Here is a 27,518-nt window from a genome sequence, read left to right as displayed (position 1 = left end):
CAAGTGTGCCATGACTGAAAGCTTCAAACGACAATAAATCTGAGTATATACATTATGCTTGCTTTTGTTGCCTGGAAAAACTAAGGCATTCGGGAAATAAACCCCCCAATTTTATTGCCTTTTAACATCTTTTTCCATTTTAAACTCCAGAACTGGAAATTTGAAGCATTCAAAGAAATTGAAATCTCCTTTGTTGCTTTTTTCATTGTAAATTTTCTATACTGTGTCATTAGGAACCACACTCTACAAAAAGCCCAGGTTCTAAATGAATCCTTTCTGTGAGGCCATTCTAAAACTTTGCACGGTTTTTCTTTGTATGAAAGAGCTTCTGTTGCCTGCACAAAGAACAAGCGATTGCCACATATATCGGCCAGGCAGGAGCCTTGGATGACTTTATACAAGGTTGCATTTTGCCTTTTACCAGTCCATGGTGAAACCCAGCAGTGAATGTGCCAGGGTGGAGAGAAAAAGGAGAGGCTCTTGATTTCAGTTTGTACGAATCAAAAGATTTTTCTTAAACCATGAATACTTAATATGGACATTTTCTTATTTTACCCTTCTCCCAAAATAGCTCTGTAGTTTCTTTTTAACAACATGAAAACAACATCACTTTCTTCTTAATGGCAGAATAATATTTTCCACTCAAAAGAAATGTTCTGTCCAATAGGTTCAAATATCTTAATAACCGATTAGGTTTTGGGGTGGGGGGACAGGTAAAACACTGAGAATCTAGTCCAAGTGATGGTGGGAAAAATGACTAAGTAACTAAAGTGACAAGTTGAGTGAGTCGTGACTCTGGGATCATAGTTGTGTGGTCGATAGAGAATGAATCATAGGAAAATGCCAGCCCTGGAAAGGACCTCAGAGATCAACTAGTCTTGTGGTTTTCCGTCTTCTTTGGGGGCAGAACCCTATGTTCAAGGGAATTTTTACAATAAATGTGAACAAGTGAGATGAATAAGAGCAACACCTTTCTGGCTGGTTCCTGGCTTCCCCTGGCTCCGCCTGATCTAGTCCAACCCCTCTGGTTACAGACAGGGTGCAGCGAATTGCCCGTGGTTAACAAACTTATCCCAGGCAGGGCCTGGCCTTCCACACTCTCATTCCAGTGCTCTTCTAACCAGATTCCACTCTTGGAAAAGCACAGGCGGTCGATTATCCACTATCAAAATAACTCAGGAATTTTGAGAAAAATGGAACTCTTGCATATTGGGTCATGAGTGGCTGTTTAACTTGGACCTAGAGAATCAGAACTAGTTGGCACTTGTTCAACAGTATATACTAATAGAAATTCTACACTGTTTTATAGCCTGGTTTTGGAAAATATGGACTTTAAGACAATGGAATCTTTTTTCAAGTGCCAGAAATCTTACTTTTTGCAGGAGTCCTGACTGACTACTAACACATAAAATGGCACAGGCAAGAATATACAAAAAGGAAGCGGTGGGAAATTTGGGAAGGGAAAACTGTCACCCTATGTATGTTTCACCCCTGTATATGTTTATGGCAAGTTTCAGAAGGCAATCTAGATTTTCTACCCTGGTGACCTTTTTATCAGAAAGGGATTCCCACTGAATATATCTAGCACCTACTGTGTGACAGGCACTACTTTACAGATATTAACTACGTTAATGCTACAACAGTATGGGATTAAGTGTCTTATTATACCTATTTTAGAGGTAGGGAAACTGAGGCACATAAAGGTTATGTAAGTTGCTCAATGTCATGCAGCTGGTATAGGTCTGTGCCGGGATTTGAACTGTGGTAGTTGTGGTCCAAAGATGTCAGTTTTAATCAAAATGATGTATAAGGACACTCAGTAGAAGGTAAAGACTTCTTTGGTGACTAGCAAGCTTATTGCCTTTTATTTATTTTTTTTGGACAGATGTGAAGAAGATTAAGGATTTAAGTATAAATAGCTCTTTTGGAAGATCTTCTCTCGTGCCTTTTAACTTCTCCAAAGGAGTTATACATATACAGTCTTGCTTTTCATATTTTATTTAGCAAACTTATATAATAATGCTTCCTATGTGCCAACCAATGGTCTAAGCAATTCTTAAATATTCATTTCACTCCATGAGGTAAGGACGACCATTATCCTTGTTTATCAGGTAAGGAAGCTGGGGTATTCACTGGTTGAGCCACTGAGCAAGTCTCTTAAGTACCCTGAATCTCCATTTTTCATTTGCAATATTGGGATAATAATACTCACTCAGATATTGATTTCTAATTACGGACTAAATTTTTTTACATCTAATATATTAGAAATTTGTTGGTAATGTTTATAATCAGTAAAACTGTATCACTTATGTTGCCAGTGGGGATAAGAAACAGGCAGATATAAGAAAATTTAAATTTAAAATAAATTTTCAGAAAAGATTATATATTATACAAGACAGCAACATATATAACATATAATAATGCATGTATGTTAAACATTACAATAACCTCTAAAATATATACAATATCTAAATGAGAATAAAAATATGTTCACCTCTTTGATCCATTCAGATTCTAAAACTCCATCATGTGAAAATACTAACACAAAGATCTGAGCACCCTACTGACAGCAAAAGGCTCAGCTTTAGTAACACTGAAGAGCTTCTGGAAAATAAAACTGATGACAGTTGATCCTACACATAAATCTACCTAGGGGGCTTATACTTACAAGATTTTAAAATCTACAGCAAGTTCATTATTTAGAATCCACAAGTGTTAGCTTTTATTAGTTGTTCCCAAACTGTAGGTGACCTTGAAAGGAGTTATCAGAAAGAGCCCTGTAATTTCTAGGTGGGAAGCTTTTACTTCCTGATTCTGTAGCCATTATTTCCTCGTCTATATGAACATTGATAACCTAAATTGTGCACTATTCCATTTCATACATATATCATAAATATAGGGGCTTCCCTGGTGGCTCAGTGGTTAAGAATCTGCCTGTCAGTGCAGGGGACACGGGTTCGAGCCCTGGTCCAGGAATATCCCACATGCCGCGGAGCAACTAAGCCCACGCGCCACAACTACTGAGCCGGCGCTCTAGAGCCCGCGAGCCACAACTACTGAAGCCCGCGTGCCTAGAGCCCGTGCTCCACAACAAGAGAAGCCACCGCAATGAGAAGCCCGCGCACCGCAACGAAGAGTAGCCCCCGCTCGCCGCAATTAGAGAAAAGCCCGTGCACAGCAAGGAAGACCCAACGCAGCCAGAAGTAATAAATAAATAAAAAATAAATAAATTTATTAAAAAAAGTATATATATGTCAACAACTGATAAACCAATTAATCATCTGGTTAAATTTTGTGATCACATTATACATGAGCAAAGTTGCTGGGAAAGAGTTTTGGTCAGTTTTTACAAAGACACATGAAAAAAGTACCTTATAGACCTAACGTTACTTCAAAGAAAATAATCCTTAGCCCTTTTTAAATATAAAATATGGCAATATGAAGGGTTGTTCATCTTTAGATCCATTGAATTGAGAATGATGTGCAAACAACTTAAGAGCTCGTATTTCTGTCCTCACTGTCACCACCCTGTGTGTCTCCACACTCCTTGCCTGAGTTACAACAACAGAGGGCTCCTCAGACTTTACACAACTCCAGTTTCTTGCCACTGCAATCCCTCCAGAGAGATGCCAGAGGATTTTCCTATGACACTGGTTTCATAATGCTTTTGCCTTGAGTGAAAACAGCCAGTGGTTTCTTAGACTCCATCATATCAAGCCCACAGTCCTTAGAGTGATTTTTGAAACCTTTTGTCAAATGTCCTAACTTAAAATATCCAACCTGCTTTTCAAATGCTCTCTCTCCTAGATGCCTTTTCTTTCCTTTCTGTTTGTCTAAATCGAAACCATCTTTTAAGACCTGACTGCCGTCCTACCTTTTCCACTAAGTTTTATAAATTACCCAAACCAGATGACTATAATCTCTTCCAACCAGGATTCCTACTGGGTTTACGGACAGTAAAATTGTGTTTAGCCCTTCTCCTGTCTCTAATTGCTTGATGTTTCACTCAAACTGTTTCATACTTAGTTACGTTTTTTCTGTAGTTTACAAGCTCCTGAAGGACAGTGACCATATTTTATCAATCATTTGAGCCCTTTCAAACATTTAGAGCACAGAAGGCATTTAAAATGTACACACTGATGAGTGGCATTCTAAACACAGGATAGCTCAAAATAAGATTGGAGATGCCCCTTGTTTCTCAAAGGAATTAGTAGACTCCAGTAAAGTCGGCCTTTCCAACTTTATAGATTTCTATTGCAACTTTGCAATATTATCAAACTCTGGCTCTTGCAATCCAGTCAGAGATTCAAGCCTTGAAAAAGGACTCTTAAAACAAATTTCATCTCCAAATCTACTTTCTTCAAGACCACGCTGGCTTAAAAAATGGGTTTCCTGTAGATTTAATGTTAAATCAACATAATTAACTGGACCTATGCTGTCCAGGATAGTAGCCACTAGGTACATGTTGCTATCTTAAATGTAATTAAAACATAATAAAATAAAAATCAGTCCTTCAGTCACGCTAGCCACATTTAAAGTGATCAATAGCCAATGACTATTGCTACTGGACAGCATGCATAACAGAAAAGCCATCATCACAGAGAGTTCTATTGGACAGTGCTGAAGCCTATTCAAAGTCTCGCCAAAACTTAATTTGTTGGAGCAGCTTTTTACTTACAGCATAAAATGCTAGGACCAGTACTGTGAGAGGCAAACTAGATGTCCACCCCAGAATACTGTTTGGAGGTACTGGGAAGTCTCACCATCCTATGAAAAACCCAGATAGACTCACCTTGCCAAGAACTGGAATGGCAAACTAGAGCTTCACTCGCTTAGTTTAGGCTGAACAGGGACCCTCTGCCTTGTAAAGTGTGAAAAGTTCCAAGGGAAATACCATGTTGATGGGAAAATACCGAAGTCCGGTTTCTGACAGTGGGTTGGGTGGAGAGGAGCATAAAGAATTAGGATGAGCAGAGGCTCCTGACAAGGAAAGAGGGAAGCGTAGTAGAGGAAGGGCCTAGAAAGTGTGCTACACAGCCGCGGCTAGATCCAGTCCTGAGCACATCATCTGAGGGTGGAGTGACTTAGCAAGGGCGGCAAAACTGGGAAAATTCCAGATGCATGTATACTCAGGTTGCACAAGCATCTCTTAAAGAGTGAATGGTGAATTGGGAGGGTCCTGGAGTGCTAAGAAGGCAAATTATATAAAAGAAAAAGGGTTTTGAGACTAAAACTATATAACTGAGTATCTCATTATCCTCCTATGGCCCAACTTCATTAGCACATGAGGAAGAAGCATAGAGGACAAAACTGGTATTTTATGTGCTGTGTTCGTCCTTCCTCTCCTTCTCAGTGAACAGGGAAGCCTATAAAGCACGACATGGATGCCTTATTGGCTCATGAACTGGGTCTGAAGGCTTAGCCCCAAAGAGGAATAGGCACGTGAGTTTTCAAGGTCACTACTTTGAAGTACAACATTAATCAGATTTACACACTTAGCATGTCTTCTAAAAAATCCACCTTCCATTTTAGGAAGTCACGGTTAATACTCTCAGGATAAATCTATACAGGTGGAGTATCATCTACAACCCGGGACAACAGTGTCGAGTGTTTTGCTCCTGCTGGTGCTGGGAACAAGCCCTCCCCTCTTGTCCACCCAGCTAGCTGCCACTTCTGAGGAGGATTCTATACCCTACCACGGCCTGTGACATTAGGCTCAGGGCTTCATTCCCCCAAAACTACTGTGGGATCGCTTTCCACTCTCCTTTTTCCCCCCTTTATGTTCACGATTAACAGAAAAACCTTCTTGTGAAGTCACTCAAGTTAGAGATACATCACCAAATGATTTAGGTAAGTGATAACATGAAACGCTTTCCCATCAGAAGCAACCTAAGATGAGCAAGTTAATCGAGTTGTTCATCGTGAATGTGACAGAACTGTTCAGTGACTTACAAACATGACAACAGAGACGGTTGGACTGTTAAGTGACTGAACAACGCAAACCAAGGAACGCTCATTAGAAGTCAATGTTAACCTGAGAGAGAGTTTCATTACATGGCAGAAAGCTCTGCCCTTGGCCATATACTACTGACAATATTCTCTACTTCTTGTGATATAGACAGAGAAATTATTAAGGTTTTAGATGACATAAAAATCACAAGGAAAGATTTTATGATGTCAGTATTTCTCAAGCATGGGATACTTGTTAAAAATACAGACTCTTGGACTTCCTGGGTAGGGGCTGGGCATTAAATTTTTGCTAGTCTTCTGGGTGATACATAGTCTCACTAAATTTGAGAAGTGTAGAACGTGAGAAGATTCAAAGTGACAAAGTCCAAGAGAGAGAAACACTTTAGTAGAGATAAATTCTGATCACTCAAATTATACCTTCAAAATAAAGATGAAAAATGTTTTCTTGCTTTCCTATTATATAAATCGGTGGAATTTGAGAGCGGAAAATAGGGGAGCAACCAACTTTCACAGCAGTTCCTAGAAGAAGTGGGGATCTTGCTTGTGTTGAAGAATCCTGCACTAGATGAGATGTGGCACCTTTATGATAACTTTTTATCTAAAAGCTAGCAAGACATTTTGACCATATGACCACACATTCAGTGTCAAATAGTATTTAGGACTTTGGGTTATAAATATGAGTGATCAAACATGTAATTAATTGATTTTGCCTTGGCTTAAATGTAAAATGGAAAATTGCTTTAGGATTTTGCAGGATTTATGGATTTAGGATTTCATAGCTAAAAACCATTCTAGTTTCAGAAAGCCACGTTACGATGATTGAAAGCTTCTCGCATTAATTTAGACCTCGTCCTCGCGGTGTCCCCTGCTCCCCACCACCAACCAGTAAGCAGACCCTTACCACAGAAATGGAGTTGGGAAGCAGTGCTCCGTCCTGGCCCAGCATATTGGAGACGGTGATTTCAGGTAGGTCCATGTTTTGTGGATGAAACGGTAGCAGGCCATTATGGTTCATTGGGTGACACAGAGAGTGGTAACCAGGTTCGACCTCATTCAGGTGCACCAGCGAGTGGTCGGGGAGGGAAGGAGGAGTGATGGGTGGAATGTTAAAGTCTTCGCTTTCCAGGCTTGGACCAGGGTAGGACTGAAAAGACAACGGTGATATTGATGCAAATTATCATCCCCTTCTTTTCATCATGGTGAACAAACACACATGACCCTTTCAGATATTATTACAAGCATCATTAAGGATTTGGCAAAGACACTGCAAACACTCAGATTATCCTGCTGCAATTTCTCTATCATGCATGGAAGAAAATCTCCTCAAAGGCATAGCCACTTCTCGTATAAAGAGTGCCGCCATTAAGCAGTTTTATTGTTCCAAGAAGCTGAACTCAAACAGATTTCAAAGGTCCCATTAAAATGCTCCAGAGTTTTAATCTAGCTGAATACCTTTTTTCATGGGAATTGTGGGGAAAGAAAGGCAATTTATAAAATTAATATTTGATCAAACATGTTTCATAGGGCTCCCTACTGCTCAGATCATGAGATGTAATAAAATGAATTCCAGAAGTTCTGAGGCAATTGCTTTTGGGTTTTGAAGAGCTACATGCTCACAACTGACAAAGAAAAAAATCTGGTAAAGTAGTAGCTAAACCATGTTGCATAAGTGTGACTTCAGAGAAAGTGTCATATATGAAGATAATGCCATTAAAAGCTATTTTTATCATGAAGATTATGCCATCAAAATAAAAATGAAGATGGCTTTCTTGATTTCTGACTAGTCACATTTATTTGATCTACCCCTAGAAGACAGTAAATAGTTTTGTAATCATTTAAATGCAGTTCGGCCAATTTTGAAAGACAAAATTACACAAATATCATTATAATACTAAGTTAGGAATAAAAGTCAATCAGTAAAATAAATAACAACATACGTGGGGCTTTTTCTTTTAGAAAGTAGCTTTTAGATAAAACAGGAAGGGAGGGAGCAAAGACGGAAAGCAAGAGTATGTGAGGACACTCCTGCTTACAAATGGAATGTGGTAAACATGGAACATATATAAGGAGGAACTGAATAATAAAATATTGTTACCAATTCATATCAAAACACAGCAATATTTAGCAGTCTTTAGAGAGCAGGTGCCATAATACGAAGGAAACAGAGCGGGTCCAGATCACTCTTGCAAGCCTATCTTTCAAAGTACGCGAGTCTTCCTAGCGTCTGAGCACAGGGGTAGCAAGGACTCGCTTGTCTGGCAGCAGCACGCCTGCTGGAGTGTGCGAGATTGGAAATGAGCAGGCAGAGGGTAGGAGCCAAAGAAAGGAGTGCACGGTATTCATGGGGTGTTCAGCCAATCAGCTTCGTGCTCCTGCTTCCAAGTGCCTGGGGTTATTTTTTTCCAGATGACGTCTGTTTGTCTAACAGAAAGAAAACCTTCAACTTGCACTTGCTAAATGTTGTACAAGTTTTGATATATTTGTTTAGGTTTTGTCAGGAGACACGATTAAATGAGGAGCTAATTGGAACGTCTGGCATTGAGACGTGGTCACGTAGAAGCACGTGTGGGTTACAGACTGGGGGCGTATGAAGGAAAGATTTAATTCATCTCTGCAGACAATTTTTCTTAAGTATCTAAAGTTCTGTTAAAAGAAAAAATCACCAGCACTAAAAGTTCAATCATAAGTTATCAAATTTTCCTGTTTATAGTTATCTCCCTCTTGTCTGAAAAATATACTAGTGCCCTATGTCAAAACAGCAAGTTTGATTAAATTCTCACTTGCCTAATATATTTTAGACCTTTAATCTGTAGATCTAAACCATCAGCCCCTGGTACAAGTATTCACATAAGAAGCATAAAAGATGCAAAATGGTGGAGGGTGGGAGGGAGAGGAAGCACACTTATTAATGCTGGCTTCGTAGAAAGCGCTGTATTGAGTCCTTTGACTATGCTGTCTTCATTTAGTCCTTACAATAATCCTTTGTGTAGCTATTATTACCCTGTTTTCCTGAAGAGAAAATTGAGAGTTTGAAGTTAAATAACTTTCACTTAGCTGGTAAGCAATCAACTCAGTACATTTGAGGGCTGGATATATGAAGGAGGAAGGCGTTTTTATTTCTAACACTTCCATAACTAGTTTAATTGCTATTATTTTATTAAGTTGAATGATACAAAGTTGCCAATACTCAACTGTTTTTGATCAATAAAATTTCACAATTTAAGAATTAGTATTAGCATTAGTATCAGGTTTTTTCCTCGTCCCAAATTCCACCCCAATGCCCATCCCATTAAAATCAAATATTTACCCCATAAGAGCACAAGTATTCATAATTTGTCTTTCTGTCAACATTTCAAAGGCTGAACTTGTTGATACATATCTTTTAAGAAGTTAACTGACATCAGTTTGAAACCTTCCTGAATAAGATACAATTAATGCCAGCCATAAAGGAAAAAGATGTTTTTAACTTTATAAATGCCATTAAACCTCTGAAAATACCCAGGGATAGTCTACCTATGGTGTACTATAAATTTACATTCTAGAATTTCTCCAGTAGTTAAATCTTAATTTGCGGTGTTTTAAAGGAAGTTTTAATTGGTATCGCTTTACGTCCAGTGATAACAATTGTACTGCAATTTAACTAAGCTACATGGTTTATTTTCACGTAATTACACATTAATGTTATTTAATCCGTGCACTTACATACCAAAACCACAGATTCCACAACTTAACTGGTAATGGGTAGTTATGTGGATCAAGAATTTTAACAACAAAAGGTTACTTAGTAGTTTCTATTCTTCACATTAGAAGTCATGAGATGGTTATTTGCCAGGAACCTATTACAATGTAATCGATGCCATATAAAAGTATCACGGTAATTGTATAAATGTCAAAATGTCACAGAACTCACAAAAACTTCAATGCCAGACTAATTACTAATTATTTTTTAAATTTGGAAATGATTTAGCTAATTCTTCAACACTGACTTCCATGGCATGACATCTTTATTTTGATTTCTTAAAACCTAATAAGTTTGACTTAACCACAGTAAGTTATATACTAAGAGGCAATCTGCAGTTTCAGGCGTGATGTAACAATCGCATATGATTCAGTATTTTCCCTCATTCCCCATGAAGCTGCCTGGTTACAATCAGTGTTCAATGTCTGTTGAATGAATTAACAAACGAATCACTGAATGAATGCATGCAAGAAGAAATGAATGAATGTGAAGATGACTCTCCAAAGGCATGAAGTTTATGACTATACCCCTGTTACGCCATGGGCTTGAATAAATATCCTGTATCCCCAAGAAGGCACTGGCTAGGTGACAGCACGGTGTGGAACGCTGATTGCTCAGCATGTTGGGAAGCCAAAAGTACTGTATCCTGTTACAGATGTAAAGGCTTAAACAGCTTGAGAAAGGCTGGGGTAGGGTAGTTTGGTGTCCCTCTCTGGCTGTTGATCTGTCCCCCTGAAGTGGTTTGCACTCACCATCCCGTGGTAACCCAGAAGTCCCAGAGGATTCCTAAGGGCGAGTGTGGGGCCCCCTGGCTCTCAGAAGTTGTTGGAACCTAATGCCTACTGCAGCTAGCTAAGGACCTGGCGGAAGCCTTGTTTCCGCATCAGGATCCCTTGGGGATGGCTACCAGCAAGGGCCTCACTAGACAAGTGGACAGAGAGGGCATGAGAGGGTGTTCTGAGCACAGAAACAGGGACATTGGTGATGAGACCAGGGACTGAGCAGTCAGAGAAGCTTCAGTGAAAATCATTCCTTGCACCTTCTACTGATTCAGGGTCCTTTTCTGATTCGGGCTTATTTTCCTCCTTCAAGTCTCAGTGAGGCCAGGTATTAAAAAAACTTTCATTCTCCAATTCTCCTGAGACCAAAGATCATTTGATCCTTCCTAAGACCTTGCATATCCCGATGAGACACAGGGCTACTTTTTTTAGCCTGAGTTAGAGACCACCAAGGAGTCAATCCATGGCCTCTGAGAATCTGGGGGGCTGGGTTCCAGGCTACAATGCTGGAGAAGAGCAGGTATGGACTTTCAAGGAGGCATCATCTTCCTTATCAGCCTTTATAGTGCCTTTTACCCCTCCCAATCTAGAGATCAGAATCTTCTCAGCAGCTGTCTCTTCCCCAAGAAATGATAAAAGTCAATGGTGACCATCTACACAAATGAAGAGAAAGTACTTAGGGTTAATGGTATGAAATTCAAGACAATATGTTTAATTTTATCTTGGATCTTCACCATGTTAATGAAAGGTAAACTGGAAACAAAGCAGCATGCAAAGTGATTTGCTCTAAACCATAGCTAGTCTGCATGATCTAAATGAGTCAGACCTCAGAATTATATTACTGTTACTCAACCAGATTTTCTCTGATCCTAAGTTACTCACTGGCCCTAGACACAGGAGACTCTCCTTCTATTGCTGGTGCTGGGATACGGCTCTATTCTAGAGTGGGAGGCTCTGTGAGTCCCTGTGTGTCCAGGGAGCAGAAGCCAAGAGTCATGATACGTGGGGAGAATGGGCTGTGCTTTCACGAGGCTTGGCTAACGCTGGACTATGTATGAACTTCTCAGAGGCCATAAGGGGACTGTTGGAAGCATTAAAGTAGTAATTTCAAAATATTATCATACTCAAGAGACTATTTTTATGGTTCTAAATAATAGATCCAGTGACTATTTCAAGTCATTTTCTTGAAACCTTACCATTGGCATTTGCATATTTAGCTTACAAAGTGCTACATCTTTCTCTGATGGGGCGACAGATCTTGGACTGGTTGAGCGTACTTATAATGCTTCCTCAGTGACTGATAAGAAGGCCATGGAAGATGCTGGAAAGACTGGAGGCTCTGGAGTCCAGCAGACAGGGCTGTTCCAGGCTCTTTGAAGCATTTATTAGTGTGGGTTCTGGGACAGGTTTCTCCTTTGAGCCTCAGTTTCAAAACCTGCTTTATGGGGTTCTTATGAGCATGAAAACAAAAACATAAGATAGGTAAAAAGCCTAATAATATATGTCTGCCACACAGAAAGTTCTTGATAAATGGCAGCTTTGGCATAGCTATGGTTATTGTTAAATGTGTTTATATATGCCATGGATTGGGTCATGTCTGAGAAAACAACTATAGAGCAAATAGGAGAGGATTTAGACATTGTAATAAAGGAATTTCAGTATATTTGCCATTGATCAGACCTCATATTGAAGCAAAGTGTAGCCCTATTCATACATAATGTATTCATTTAATTGCTCCCCATAAATAGGTTTTGTTTTTATTTTAATGGGATTAAATTGCAGTTTTGAAATTAAAGAATAAAAAGATAGTGGGAAATGGTGAATAGGCGAAGATGCTGAAGAGCTCAGACAATAAGGACCTCATGTGCAGAGGGCCACAACTCTGATTCTTCAGAGAGCTCTGCTGCCGGCCGGCACCCAGGCTGATCAGTTCCTGACAGTTCCATCCTACTGACCCAGGTAAAAGGCTAATGAATGTGTGAAGCAGAATTTTCAGTGTCTAAGTTTGCAACAAAAGCTATACTTTCTAACATACTGTCTTGTGTCCGAAGGAAAACTATATTCCCTGGGAGACTGCTGTCAAATTGCTGATCAGATGGTTTGTTTTTGAGACAAGAATCAAGAGTTGGGTTAGGAAAGTAACAGAAGATCCTTCCGATCTGTTTTGGTTTGATCTTTTGGGAACCTTTCTAGCCTCTTGACTAAAGCCATTGTCCTTCCCTATGTCCAACCACCCCCAGCATCCCCAATTCAGTGAAAAAGGAAGGAAAACGTCTCACCTGATTTCTGGAAGATCTCATTCCCCTGCCTGTTTAATGACATGCTCACATTTCTTTTTCATCATTTTTGCTTTACATAATCCATGCCCTGGGTATCCTGTTTACATTATTTTCTCCTTCTGCAATCCACACTTCCTTTCACTACAGCCTGTTCTTATTTTTTATTCTTATTCTACATTATTACATCTGGAGGTGGGATGTTAATTAGGCTGATTTTTCTTTTGACTACAGAGAATTTATGTTTTTGTACTGTTTAGATAGAGTGTTAATATATGCTGACTGGGAACAAATAATGGGAAATCTCTACTGGACTTTGTCTTTTCTTCTCTTCTAAAAATCTAGTTTCTCCACCAGAAGGGCCTTGTATTTGTGGGTCTTTGTCCACATATTGCAATCATTATACAGAGTATTCAATCTTTGGTGACAAGAGGTCCTATAACTCAGAAGAATTCAAAAGATATCATCTTGTACATATCTTTAAATTATGTGATGGCTTCATGCAATCATGCACACACTAAAAATATGGCTATGGTTATAACACTGTAAAATATGTTTCTCATATAGATCTTTATCTGAAAGATAAATAAATAGCACTGCCATCAAATTTATATGAAATGCCTTAATTTTTAATCTATAACATAATTTCTGAAAGTTCAGGATAGAAAATTGCCCATGTTTAAACATGTTTCATCTTGTATTACTAAAAATTCTTGTTGCATAATTTAAATAACTGAATGAAAAGCAAAGTAAATTTGAGTTCATTAGAAAAATAATAAACTTCCTCTGTATGTCTTCAGAAGTTGATATTGGATGTAATGGTGATTTCCCTAGAAAGAATTTAAATAGCATCAACATTATCTCCAATTGCTTTTGAGAAGACCTTCAGAAGCAGGTATTTTTCAGATTCTTTTGTCTCTGCATGAACAAGGGTTGATAGCTTGAAACTATAATGTATTACTGTGGAAAGCTTTGGTCTGTTACATAAATCATCTTAACACTCAGCAAGAATTGTCCAACAGTGCCATTGATGTGCTCAAGCCAATGATCCTGCAAACAATTTTTTTGTCTTTCTTTACATGTTAGACAATAGCAATAAATCATCTTCATTTAAAAACACACAATGTACTAATTTTTCAAGCAACAGTTATCAAGATGCATTTTGGGTAGAACGTACCACATTTGTTTTATTTGTGCTCATTAGTTTCTGTAACCTTATTAAGTAAAAGGCAATGAGAGCTTCATTTGTCATACAAGCATTTGTTGTGTACCTACTGTGTGTAAGGCATCCCACAAAGTATGATTTGAGATACAAAGAACTATAAGAGTTTGTCATAAAGGAAGTAAATTAGAAGAGATATAAAAACTTAGGCTTCCAATAAACAGCATGTTCGATTGTCAAACTAAGTGACATTTGAGTGTAAATGAAAGAGGAATTATTTGAAGCTGGGATGATGGGGGGTGGGGAGGTTGTTATAAGCAGATTTTCCCTGATAACAGGACCTGAAGATCAGACACTTCTGCTGAGATGCAGTAGGTGATGAAGGGAAGACCACAAAACTGACAAACGAGCGAGTCCAGACAGGGCAGCAAGGAGGTTCAACAGGGAGGTCAGGTCTTCAATATCTAAGAAAACTTCAAGGGCAAGATTGAGCCCACTGATCAAAAGAAACTGTGGGGTACTGAGCCCAGTGCGAGCCTCTACTGGGACTTGCTTTTATTGGATTATTAAAAACCAGGGTGCAAAGCCTCAATGAGACCAGAAAACAGGGTTAGCTTGAGGCCGCCCCAGAGAATATCTGACACTGGGGCTGGGTTGGGGAGAGGTCTGACCTTGAGATGGGGTTAACAGGCTGAAGCTTTGAGGATCTGTGGGTGTTAGGGCAGTGGGCCGAGCACTCTCAGATCAGGGGTGGGCAGGTCAGGGAAGTCCAGCGCTCTTCTGTGTGCCATGACTGCTGCTAGGGCCACTCTTAAAAAAAAGTTTCTGGGAAACAAATAACGTGTCCCCCCTACCCCCCAGCACAACCCACAACCACACATGGACGATGACTAGGGAGAGCAGATTAAAGTGGGGAAGCTTCTTCTGAAACCCTAGTGGGGGCCCAAGGATGTTCTGGTAATAGGTCATCATTCTGTATTCAGTGCTTAAAGGGGATAATTAAAACATTTACAATTTCATTGCTTAGCATAGATTTTATGTACAAATTCAGTCCATCTTTTTTAGTTTTCCAGATGTCTTCAATTCTCACATTGAGTTCTGAGATTCAGTTCTACAATTTTTGGGGGGTTTATTTTATAAATAATCCATGTTAATGAGACAAAAAGAAGAAAATATACATGAAAAAAAATCACTCAAATTCAACCACTCAGGAAAAAAAAAACACCTACACTATTAAAACATGTGTATTCTTTCAAGAATCTTTTCAGTCCATATTTGCTATCTTGTTTTGGGTTTTTGTTTTGTTTTTAATAACAAAAGCTAGATCATAAAGCTCTGATTTTGGAGCTAGAAATACTATATGCAAATCTCATCTCATCTCTTAGCAGGTGTAGTTACTTAATTCTTCTAAACCTTAGTTCCCAAATCTGTAAAGTAGGGTTGATAACAGTATTCAGTTCATTAAGGGTATATCAGGATTAATTGAGATAAATGAGATAATGTAAATAATTTGAGTAATATACTAGCTCATAAGAGCTATCAATAAATGTAAGCTATATTATTATACCATCATAGAATTTAACCTGGTCACTTAAAAAGGATGTGAATATTTTTCATGTCAATAAATATCATCTATTACATTTTGTTTAAATGACTACATATTATATCATTGTGTGCATGTTCTGTAATTTATTCCAGTTTCTTATTACCAAACATTTAGGGTATTTCTAATTTTTCTCTGTTATGAACCTCACTGTGGTGAATAACCTTATGCATTTTTTTCTTAGGATAATGTTCTAGAGTTCTATATTTATGCTCAAATGAAATTATAGAATGCTCGGTCGAGAGAAGACCTCAGAGACTACGCTCCCACTTTGTAGATGCGAAAAATGAGGAGTAAAGAGGTTAAATGATTTGCTTGTATTCAGAGAACTAGTTGAGCAGAGGGGAAACCCATAGCATCAATACACAGAATATTTTACATTTCATAATTGAATAAAATGCATTGGGTTTTTTAAAAAAATTTATTTTATTTATTTATTTTTGGCTGCGTTGGGTCTTCGTTGCTGCGCGCGGGCTTTCTCTAGCTGCGGTGAGCGGGGGCTACTCTTCATTGCTGTACGCAGGCTTCTCATTGCGGTGGCTTCTCTTGTTGCAGAGCACGGGCTCTAGGTGCACGGGCTTCAGTAGTTGTGACACGCAGGCTCAGTATTTGTGGCTCACGGGCTCTAGAGCTCAGGCTCAGTAGTTGTGGCGCACGGGCTTAGTTGCTCAGCAGCATGTGGGATCTTCCTGGACCAGGGCTCGAACCCGTGTCCCCTGCATTGGCAGGCGGATTCTTAACCACTGCGCCACCAGGGAAGCCCAACGCATTTGAGTTTTAATATACTATTTTAAAGCATGTACGGCCTTTGAGCTTTAATAAAATTTTCTTTTTTAAGAAACCTGTGCTAAATTGATTTTTGCTTATGGTCAGATTCTTTTTGCTAAATCATATATAGGCAGCCAGCATGGAATTAAGCATTCAGTGTTGGCCTATTTTTATATGTACATATTTTTATGTAAACTTTAAAATATACACTACATGTGTTTATGGCCATTCTTTTCATTTTTTCCCGTTGTACAGAAATCAGTAAATGTTGCACATGTAAACCCACATTCTTCATGAAAAAGCCAGATTAGCAGAGGAGCTAAACAGATGGCCTCTGCTCTTGGTCTGGCTCCTCCCTCAATCAAGAGGGCCAGAAAAAGGAAAGATCATCATACTCTGACAGGCAATTCCTACTGTTTGGATCTTTTACCAGGAAGCAATTGCAATTGGATCCCTAGGTATCTGAGGACCATCTCGCTTCCTACAGTCTTCACTACCAAGAAAGCTTATGCTGAAGCGGAGCTGAAGATAGGGGCGAGGAAAAAAAAAAGATGAACAATTGGAGATAATTTCCTGAGTTTAAAGAAGATAGAATTCCTCCTCCTTTGGTTACCCAGGAGCAGGATCCCTGAGAAAGCAGCGGAAGCGGTGCGACGTCTTTGATGGAAAGACCTCCTATACTTTGTTTACCTTTTGGTGGAGAAAAGGAAAAGCGCCAAGAAGGGGAAGAGTCCTGGACCCAGATAAGAAAAGCAATGAAAATACAGAGGAAAAGGGGACAGCTATGGTGGCAAAGGTTTGGAAAAGAGGAGAAAGAAGGAATCACCGCTTTGGATAAAAGAAGCCAGGGACTGCAAATAAACACCTCACCTCTGCACAGCTTGTATGTGTGTCTGAACAAATATGAAATTGCTGCTTTGGTAGGGAAGAGATGGTCAAATATCTGCAATTTCATTTGGTTCAACCTGCTGCTTTTCAGAGTATTCCCACACACAGTAACACATGCAGTTATCTGAATACTAACAAGGACTGAGGTTAGCACATCAACATTTTGACCTTAAAGTTCTAAAATACAGTGAGGCCTTGCTGCCCATGGATGGAGTCTGACTTGGGCGTTAGGCCCTTCCGGGCAAGAAACTTACCTGGGATATGTACTATCTTTTTGATGTTTGGCCAGTCCCTCTATCATTTTCAGCCTCCAAGAATTGTTGTAAGGATTAAATGAGATAATGCGTGCAAGGCCTTTGCTTAGTTCCTTACAGACACAGGTAGCTGCCAACTGACAGCTGTTATTATTATGGATCGACTTCATTCTTTACCATGGAGGCAGGGGAGCGCTAACCTAAACTTGCAGCCAAGCAGAAGCTTCCTACTAAAACTTACCATCGTCTTGGCAAGCAAGACATTTAACTGAAGTCAGAGCATAAGAAATAAACACCTCAGTGCTCACAGTACAGGTGAGTTCAGGCTTCCCTGAAGGCAAATTCCGTACAGGGCGCTGGCCCTGCTCTGTCCCTGCAATCCTGTTCCCTGTCCCCCAGCTCCCACTCCTCCATGGCCACTCTGGTTTGTGAGTTCAGAAAATAACTACTCACAATGGGCTTAGCTATTCTTGAATGCAGGATTTCTCCTGAAATGCTAGGAGGCCCAGTCACATCCAAGGAAGGCTTCATTACTGGTCTCAAATCATGACCCTCAGAGCCCTCGTGAGTTTCAGACCAGGCTGTTCTATTTGAAAAATCTGATGCCAAATCCAAGAAGTCACTTGTTTGACTTTGCTTGCAACAGGATCAATGATCATAACTTACAAAGAGGAAGGAATGTATGGAGAGCATTTTCCAAGATAGCCACCAATTACTCTCAAATCATTAGGATTATAGTTAGAAATTTTTATGTCCAAACTGTGAAGTAACATAGATCAGAAAAAACACAGGAGAAAGAAAGAAAATATGGGATAAAGATGAAACTGAAACTCTGTGTTTCTGGGAAGTCCAGCTAAGTCTGCTCCAAAACCAAGGAACTGAAACTGCAAAGGGAAACTTGACACTTTTTTAAAGGTGTTTGGGTGGCAGGTGAGGATATCAAGAAGGTGGTCTCAGAAGATATAGGGGTGGGTGGTAAAACAGCTTTTCTAAGCCTCAGTGTTCTTATACTAAAAATGGGCGAAATTGCTTCTACTTGACATACTGGCATAATGAAATTTTAGTGTTTGTTTGGAACAATCTTAAAGTGTCTTGGAAGTAGAGTTGGCATGGACAGATAACATCATTCAACATACTGCTATTCTTAACTTGAATATCATACCTATTTTTTAGACATTCTTTAGTGACAGGTTTATTATGAGTGATAGAAAAAAAAAATCGAACACACATATATATATTGCAAAATTTAACAGGAAGGATCATTTAGTTTTTCATCACTGCTCATGTGCTAAAGAAAAACATCTGCAAAAAAATACGAATCTGAACAAGCTAAAGGGCTGTTTTCAAAACGTATCAAAATCAACTGTACAACTGGTCAGGCTGTGTGTTAGAGTCACAGCACCTCTTGCTGGTGCCTAAATGTCTTGGTGTCACTTGACAGCTGTCCACTGAGCAAACCATCCTCCACATGGAACTCGATGCTTTTGGAGAATCTGTTTCTGTCACACATGCTATTCCATACAGATAGTTTCATAATTTTTATCACTGAAATGCATTTGCCTAATGCTTGAAAAAACATACTATTAGACAATTATAATAAAATTCTCAAGCATACTCAGCAACAAACATTCATTTTCTGAAATAAAAAATGAGTCTCGTATTCACAAATCCCACAGCTTGGAAATGTATATGATACACAACATTTAACCTGTCAGCAGCCTCATTAGTGTCAATGAGTAGGAACTGGCAATCAGTAGATGGTGTGCTCTACATGTGTTTGTGTTTTAAAATGTTCCCAAAATAGCTCTGCTAGAGAAGTTGATATAAAACACTTCTACTGGACAAATGAATTTCAGTTTAGATTTTACTGTCTACTTAAAATTTTTTTGAGGAATTCTGTTTCTCATGTAACTGATCATTTATAGGTTACAGAGTTGATACCCAACTAATAATAATAACAATAATAATAAAGACTGGGTGGGTAAAAAATCATCTAAATTTCAATCATACCAAAATGTAAATGATCAAGAAAATCTGCAGAAAGACTAATGTGTGCTTGACTATCAAGAGCCCTAAGATATATATTTGCATGGCGCCGGTATTCAGTATCCATACAGCTATTAAGACATTTTTATAAACTGTATGAAATATGTGAGCTATTTCAAGATATAATTCTGAAAAACAGATTTCCATGTAAGAAGCCAATTTAGGAAGAAAACAACATAAACAATAGTAACTTGTGTGCTCAAGTGAAGCATCTTTTTAATTTTGAGTAATGAAGATGTCAAGCCAAATGCTAGAGTAGTTTAACTTAATTAGGTGGCCTATTTTTCCAGGCATCCTTTCATTTCCCATTGAAAACTCAGCTTGTATGCAAGGCAAAAGAGCAATTTTGTCTGTAATGAATACCTCCGGGACTGCGCAGAGTAATCATTTGAACGTTACACTGAAGACTGGTTTGAGTAACTAGTTTGGGCTTGTTAAGATGCCAGACTTTGTTGGACTAACTAGATTACTCAAAGCCTGGCAGCTTTGCTATTTTATTGGGTGAATGGTCAAAAAGTCAAGCTGACCTTACTCCCGAAATTTCTGCCAAAAGGAACCAATCTAAAAGTAATTGGTCTAATTTATAGTTCAAATTTATGTCATGATCATGGAAGTTTTATGGCCTAACTCAAGAGATGTTTTTTCAAAAGTGCTCTTAAAAAATATTATACTTTCCAGGCCCTGTTGTCATACCTCATTTATATTCTATCTAACCCTGAGAATTTTCTCATTAGGAAAACATGTAACTAAAAATACAGATATAGCTATTAATATGTTTGCAAACCTCAAAATATTACAATTCTAACAGTAGATTTAAGAGAACACTGCACAAAAAAGAACTTGGAAAGTCCTATTGGTTCTGCTGCCATTATATTGCATTTGACAAATAGCAATCCGATATTATTGTAAGAATAAATGCCTGTTATTATCTAGTCTATTATCACATTAGTTCTCTGAGTCTTGGACTTGAAATAATTCTCTGAGGAGACAGGAGTGCTGGTGTCTTCTGTTAATGTGCAAGGCGCTGACACCCAGGAGGAGGGGTGCTCCTGGAATGGAATGGGCATGGCCAGATTTGCTAAATGTCTGCAGAGCAGGGCTGAAAACCACTGCAAGTAGAAGACTCAAAGAATTAATGTGATTAAAACATGTACACAAAATAATGCTGCACACTTCCAACGTGTCGGGCATCATCTAAGCACAGGAGATCCAGAGAGAAAGAAGGGCGAGTCCTACCACAGTCAGCTGGGCAGGCTACATGCCACAGCAGGGCAGATGTGCGCCTCGATAACTCCAACCAGGTGCTGGAGAGGCACGGAGGTGTGTAAGTAAGGAAGGAACATGGATCGTTCAGCAACAGCAAGAGGAGAGAAGGAAAGATGGAAATGAGGTAAGATGAGCTGAGTTAATGAGAACCTTTGAGGTCCAGAGCTCAGGCAGTAATTACATAGAAGGAAAAGAGGAGACAGATTCAGCAGCGATGCAGAGAAGTAGAGTCAGAACTATCTGGGATCAACTCAGGGCTGAGAGTGTAAGGGAGACTCTTCAAGTTCCTGTCTTGGGTGACGGGGCTGGGGGTGGTGTTAATTCTCACGACTATAGGCAATATAGGAAAAAAAAGAAGTCTGGGGTGAGGGAGTGGGCTGGAGGTGATGAATTTCGATTTGACGAATGGATACGTTGAGTCTGAGCTGCTGTTAGGGACAGGTGCCCAGGGAGGTTAGAAATCAAACCTGAAACTCACATGAGAGCTGCCCTAGATGACGCTCTTCAACTTTTCCATTCAAGATGGATGGTACAAAATGCACGTTAAATGCTTAGTTGTAAGATTCCAGGAAAAAATAATATTGCTTTATTTTATCATAGTTATTTTTAATCTTGAAATTTGAGGAACCAGGTAAGAGAGACAATTCCAGTGCAGGAAGAAAAAAGAAGCAGAGAAAGCTGATTACAACCTGAAAATAATCTAAAACAGGATCTTAGGTCAGGACATGTAATACTTAGGGTTTACTATGATGCTCAGAATTAACAACAAAAATTAGTTCAAGCTTAAGGGATAACTGTTCATGGAAGGAAGGAGGATGGAAGGAAAATACGAAAAAGGGGAGAAGGAATGAAGGAAGCAAGGAAATAAAGAGGGAAAACAAGCAGAAAGAAATGGTTTATTGGAGTCAAGGCCAAGGTCAAGGAGGAAGTGATTTATTAAAAAACATGGTTCAATCAAGTAACCAAATCTTCTCCATGATCTGACACCAGAAAAATCTTCTGATTTTCCCCGTCAGGTGATTATTTCTTGTGTGTATGTGTATACACACACACACACACACACACACACACACACACATTTAAAAAAAAAACAGTCCTTCTCAATCTTTTCCACACAGTTCCTGAACTGAGACACAGGTGAGAAGTGAAGAGTTCCTATGTCCACGGAACTGGTAAAGAATGTTGCCAGTGTGGGTGCAAAGCATGGAATGAATAGGTAGTCGTGGAAAATGATATTTTTGTAACTTCCATAGAAGAAAAAGAATGAGGAAAAGAAAACTGAAAAAATAAGTAAATAAATAGATAAATGACCTTGGTGCCATAGAAAGTTCCTATCAGGAGAACTGGACTCCTCTTCTGTTTCCTTTGATGTACTTAATTCAAATGAACATTTATATCTTGAGCATAATCAATCACATATAAGGAATCACAGAAGGTACTAGAATTGTAAGGGCTGGAGAAAGGAGCTTGAGTTTTTCAGGGAAAGAGCACGCTCAATCCCCAGCATGAGTGGGCCTGGGCTATTCTGGACAAGGGGCAGAGCTCTGGTGGGCAGCCCAATCCCCTTCCACCTCCTTGTTGTGTCCTTCGGCATGTTGGTCAATCAAACGTGACAGGTTATGACAAAGGAGTGTGTGATGGCCAGTGGCCCCTCCTCACGTCTGGCTTCCCTTCCGTTAGCCACTCACATTTTCTCCCAAACTACACAGAAGGGAACCTGCAAGTTCATGAGGTATCAAGCAACATGGGCCCCCTTAGCCAGGGTCTAGAAACCCACAAAGAAATCTTGCATTCCGTGGTTCAAATGCTACCCAGAGCAAGAAAAAGTTAAATAGTGTCTAAAGCACTGAGTGGCCAGCACACTTAGGGCTATTATAGGAGAAAACAGTCAATATTCTAAGAACAAAGCCGGGAGAAGTGGAAATGTCATGGGTTTTTATTGCATATTTGTCAGGCTTATTATAGAGTGGTATATTCGATGTAAAAGCTGCCTATCAATTACAAAATGATATGCAAAACATTTTAAGGATTTGTATACACTAGCTTAAGAGGAATAGAATTCACGCAGTAGAGAGTGCCAGAGACCCCTCTGGGACTGTCTAAAAGAATACCATTAATTTTTACAGTGTCCTTCCATTTCTGGAGCCATTCCAGCACCGGCTTTCTATAAAAATCATTTCAAGTTTAGAATCATGCTATTTGCCTGCAGCAACATCACAGGAGCAGTAGTGTGCCATATGCTACTACTTAGCAACTTAGTCTGTGAGTCCCAAAGCATGTACTGATTTGACAATTGAACAGGAATTAAAATTGTTGAGAGATACTAAGAGGCAAGTTGTCTTGGATCACTAAACTATGCAGATGTTTGATGTTATGTAGGAAAAAGAACAAAGCTATTTTTTTTCCTGCAGGATGACTAAAATCTTATTTATAGTTGCCGAAAGGGGTAAATTGATTAAAATTCCCAAAAGAATTCTTGAATATACCATATTACAGTAAACAAAAGGAATGTTAAGTGTAAAATTTAGCTAAGGCCACTCAACTTACGTAATTTGTGGAGCTTATTCTCTGCCAGAGTGTGTATTATTTTACATTAGTTGAATTTTTGAAATAGCCCATTCTAAAAACATTTTCATATGTGCTGCATTATTAAAAAATAGTTTGCTTCAGGCACACAAACCTGCTATATCTTTACAAAGCACATAAAGTATCTGGAGCTCTTTACTCCTTCATAAATTATCACTGGTATTTAAAACATTCTTGGTAACTCTTGACTGAAATATTAAGAAAAATAATGCTAGTTGTTTGATTTTAGTCAGGGTTTAATATTATCCATTGTACTTGAATTTAAACATCTAAGTTGTTATAATGTATATGCTTTGAATTTCCAATCCTTTATCCAAAAGTCTTTAAGACGGACATAATGATTCTCTGAAAGGGAGCAGCTGCTTTATAACAGCAATCATTTATTGAGGTTGTGTTTCTACTGTTTCAAACAAATTCAATTAGCCCTTACACTTCAAAACCCTAAAGGCAACAAAGAGATGATACCAGGTTGCTTTAATCTAATAGTCATACTAAACTTGTCAGTACAGTTTTGGGATTGATGGTTGGAAGAAAATGAATAGTAACATTTTTCATTTTTTAATCAAACAGTCCTACTCAGAACTACCTGTGGATCCTGCCGGCTACTTAGCTGAATGAATTCAGTTAAGTAAAAATTCTAAATGCAGAGCCCAGCCTTCCAAAGGTATTCTGAGAGTGATCGACTCAGTTGAATGGAAGGAAATGTAGTCCGGATCTTTGAACTTAATGATGACCTTCTCATCTGAACAATGTAGTATAGTTTCCAGAATGTCTGCCAGAGAAGGCAGTGATCATAATGACTTCTAAATGCAAAGTTCATGGAGCGGCAGGCCTGCCTCTGTTTTGAGTTAAGCCTGAGACATTTTGTTCTCAGAGAGATTTCAAAGCCCCATACAGTGCACCCCGGACACATACATTAGATTTAATTCACTGACAAGCACCGTGAAGAAAAATAGTTCTATTTTTGTTCCCTATTCCCCCACCCTTCCCAGTTATCAAATCTATTTGGGCGGATATGAAAACAACTGTTTTCAATGTTTGAGTTTACGCTACAGTTACTGACACATGAAACTCCAAGCTACCATGGTTTTACTCTTCCAGAAAAAAATATGTGCAAGTCCACACAATGCTCCTGTGAACTCTCCCTCACTTTCATTTATTCATTTATTTGTTTTTGCTTACAAGGTTCTTACATATCATATTATAGTGGCCCCCTAGGGCAGTTACCATTTTGCTTCAAATGCCCTCTGTGGATCAAGGGGCCTGGTCTTAAGTATCTAAAAATAAATAGCCAAGCCTTCACTTCTATAAATGTAACCATTTACATTTTCATTGGACTTTTGTTGTCACTTCTCACGATTAAATACCTTGTCAACCATTCCCAGTGAAATGGATACAAACGTGCCCTTCAAAGGTTTCCCATCATATCACGGATTTTGGCTTGAAAACAGCCATAGAGCGCTTTCTGGCCGTGCGATTCTGGTGATCAATGTAACATTTTATTGAAAACTGCCCCAATAATTGATAATTAAAGCTATTTGTGACATGTGCAGCTTATAATGATTAACTCATCTATAGTCAGAAGCTCAAATAACCTGCACCTGTAAAGACTTTATTTACTAAAGGTAAAACAACTGTTTAGGAAAGATCATGCTGGCAAAACAGCTGCTTGCCGTTCTGGAGAGGAAACAAGGTATTATCTTTCAACAAATGCCAACTCCGGTGTTTTATCAGCTCGATCTCATTAACTGGAAACAAGGCTTAAATGCTTTGTTTATAAATTATGATTATTCCTGATTGCCGCAGTTACCGATAGTGCTACTCATTTGCAATGCAACTCTTTGAATTTGTTTAATTACAACTGGAAACAAGGCAGAGAAGATTAATTAACCCACCTGGCTGGCTGGCGCGTAGTCCTGGCTCGGCTCTGTCATGCTCATATACATGTTCTCACCGTCAAACTGCGAATGAAATAATAGTAAACATTCAGCAATCTTGACTGTGTGCATGTTCGTTGTGTTGTTTTTTTTTTTTTTTCCACCATCAAACTGGAAAACAGTAGCCATAAAAAAAAAATACTGTGGTTGGAAATACGGAAAATCTGTCACAGCAAGAGAGCCACATCTATACTTTGATGTTTCTGTTGTCATTTTCCTGACCCTGGATGTCAATGATTTGGAGTAATTAGTGCTCTAGTAATTACAGCAAGCAAGCAAGAAATGAATGGTTTCCTTTCATCCGCAATCTGTTTTAAAACAAAATGGCTCATTTTGCGTACCACGTATATACGTATTGCAGTTCGGTTGTAATGAAGTATTAAGTGGATGGCATGATTTCTGAAAGAAAAGGATAATGGAAAATACACTGAGGCACAGCTCAATGCATTCTGAGTTTGGCTCTCAAAAATGAAAAAGTGCAGAGTTTTCATAATAGACTGAAATTGGCTTCATCACAATAGCCTTATGATTAAAGAATTTTATAATAATATTTGAAAAGAGCACGTGCCACAAAAAGCATGGCTAAGAATGATAATAACAATGGATAACAATAAAAATATGCAGGCTCGATGATTAAATTTTCCTCTCCGAAGTTTTTCAAAGACACAGAATTAATGTAAGTATTACAAATGCATAGAAATCCGTATACGAATTTACAAATTAGGAACAAGATGGGAGGAGAAAATTCCTGGGGGCAGTTGAGTGCAGAGCTGTGGAAGAGTTCAAACAACAACAACAACAGCATACTTTTCATTATTCGGGTTTCTGAAAGCAGTAATCACTCCATTCAGACTTAATCCTCAGCTATCTTTAGTCACTTGATAAACGGGCAAAGCATTTCCCTTTTAGTTAAAAGAAGAATTTTCCCAAGGAAATAATCAAATGGACTAAATACAGCCAGCTTCAAAGAGCTGAGTCTGAATGTACTTTCACCGCAGACTAGTTTCAGACACGGGAACCTGAAAATCTGAGAAGTTATTTTTCAAGACAGAGCAGTGTTCCTGATGGAGATACACGTGCACGGTTCTGTGGATGTACTTGTACGCCACCGGAAAACTGTGTTATAGACATGGCAATAAGAGGCCCTGCGAACACTGGGGACACACCACAGCTTCGGAACTGGCTCTGAACTACAGTCAGCAGCAGTCAGTGCCCTGAAGAGTCACATAAACGTGAGCTGCACAAGTAAAGACCTCCCTGAGGACACTGAAGCACTCATCAAGTTCAAAGAACCAAAGGATTTCCTCACACATCATCCTGCAAATGTGTTTCATGTTTTGTGAACAGACTTACCTAAACAGATCTGAAGTCACTCGTTGAAAGATGTGGTTGTTGGGACAGATCAGAAATAGCACACCCAGAAAAGAACAGCTGGACAGTTTGGTTGCTCTGTCACCTGGCGTAGGAGCCCTGAGTCCCAGTGACTTACCCAAGGTTGGTTTTCCATCAGTCAGGTGAATGCCTTCAACCCAAAGATAGTCTAGCCCCACTCGATCCGCCTGTTACTCCTACCGGCTCAAAACCTAACAAAGAGCATCATTTAGCATTTCTCCACCGCCACCCACTGTTGGTTTGTTTATAAATGTTTTTAATGTTAAGATGCCAAAGAACCATTTAAAATATGGACAGTTTCTCTGACTGTAGCAAACTAAACTGAAGTAGTGAAGTGAATCAAATACTCCACTGCCTATGCATATTCTATAAATGTGTTACTTTCTATTTCATCTTCTCTTACTCATTTTCTAAATCTGGTGTCACTCTCAAGCCAACTAAAGCTTTGAAGTTTTGGTTTTAGTCTATCCAAAGTGTATGCTAATTGAATACATGCAATGTTACTGCTCCTAAGGACTCTTCCCTCAAAAAGTATCAGTGCTTAAGTAATATTGAGCCAAGGCTGAAACAGCGTTTTAAATAAAAGGTATGTGGCTACAGGAAAAACTATTTTTTTGAGTACATTCTATGTGCCTGTAACCTACCTGTATCTTTACACGTATTAACTGATTTAATTTTCACAACAACAAAGAGTTAAGGTATTATTATTACCTACAAAGGCACAGAGAATCAAAGCTAGAGGCTCAAAATTACACAGCTACCAAAAGGCAGGGCTGGGATTCAAACCCAGGAAGCCTGACTTTCTAGCACATGCATGTAACCCCCATAACAAATATAAATATATTCTGAATC

The 27,518-nt window shown here is 38.9% G+C and overlaps 1 protein-coding gene across 1 annotated transcript in view; it reads right to left on the bottom strand.

Moving 5' to 3' along the window:
* The window catches only part of TOX (thymocyte selection associated high mobility group box), a 294,840-nt gene that overhangs the window by 125,617 nt on the left and 141,705 nt on the right, over positions 1–27,518 (bottom strand). Inside the window, exons 2-3 of the mRNA XM_036829797.1 lie at positions 25,233–25,298; positions 6,872–7,114 (exon numbers count right to left, since the gene is read on the bottom strand). Of these exons, the coding sequence (XP_036685692.1) occupies positions 6,872–7,114; positions 25,233–25,298 (309 nt within the window). The remainder of the gene's footprint in view (positions 1–6,871; positions 7,115–25,232; positions 25,299–27,518) is intronic.

The sequence above is a fragment of the Balaenoptera musculus genome, chromosome 17 (assembly GCF_009873245.2).
Source record: "Balaenoptera musculus isolate JJ_BM4_2016_0621 chromosome 17, mBalMus1.pri.v3, whole genome shotgun sequence".
In the NCBI taxonomy this organism is placed as follows: domain Eukaryota; kingdom Metazoa; phylum Chordata; class Mammalia; order Artiodactyla; family Balaenopteridae; genus Balaenoptera; species Balaenoptera musculus.
This window is presented reverse-complemented; position numbering and strand designations above follow the sequence as displayed.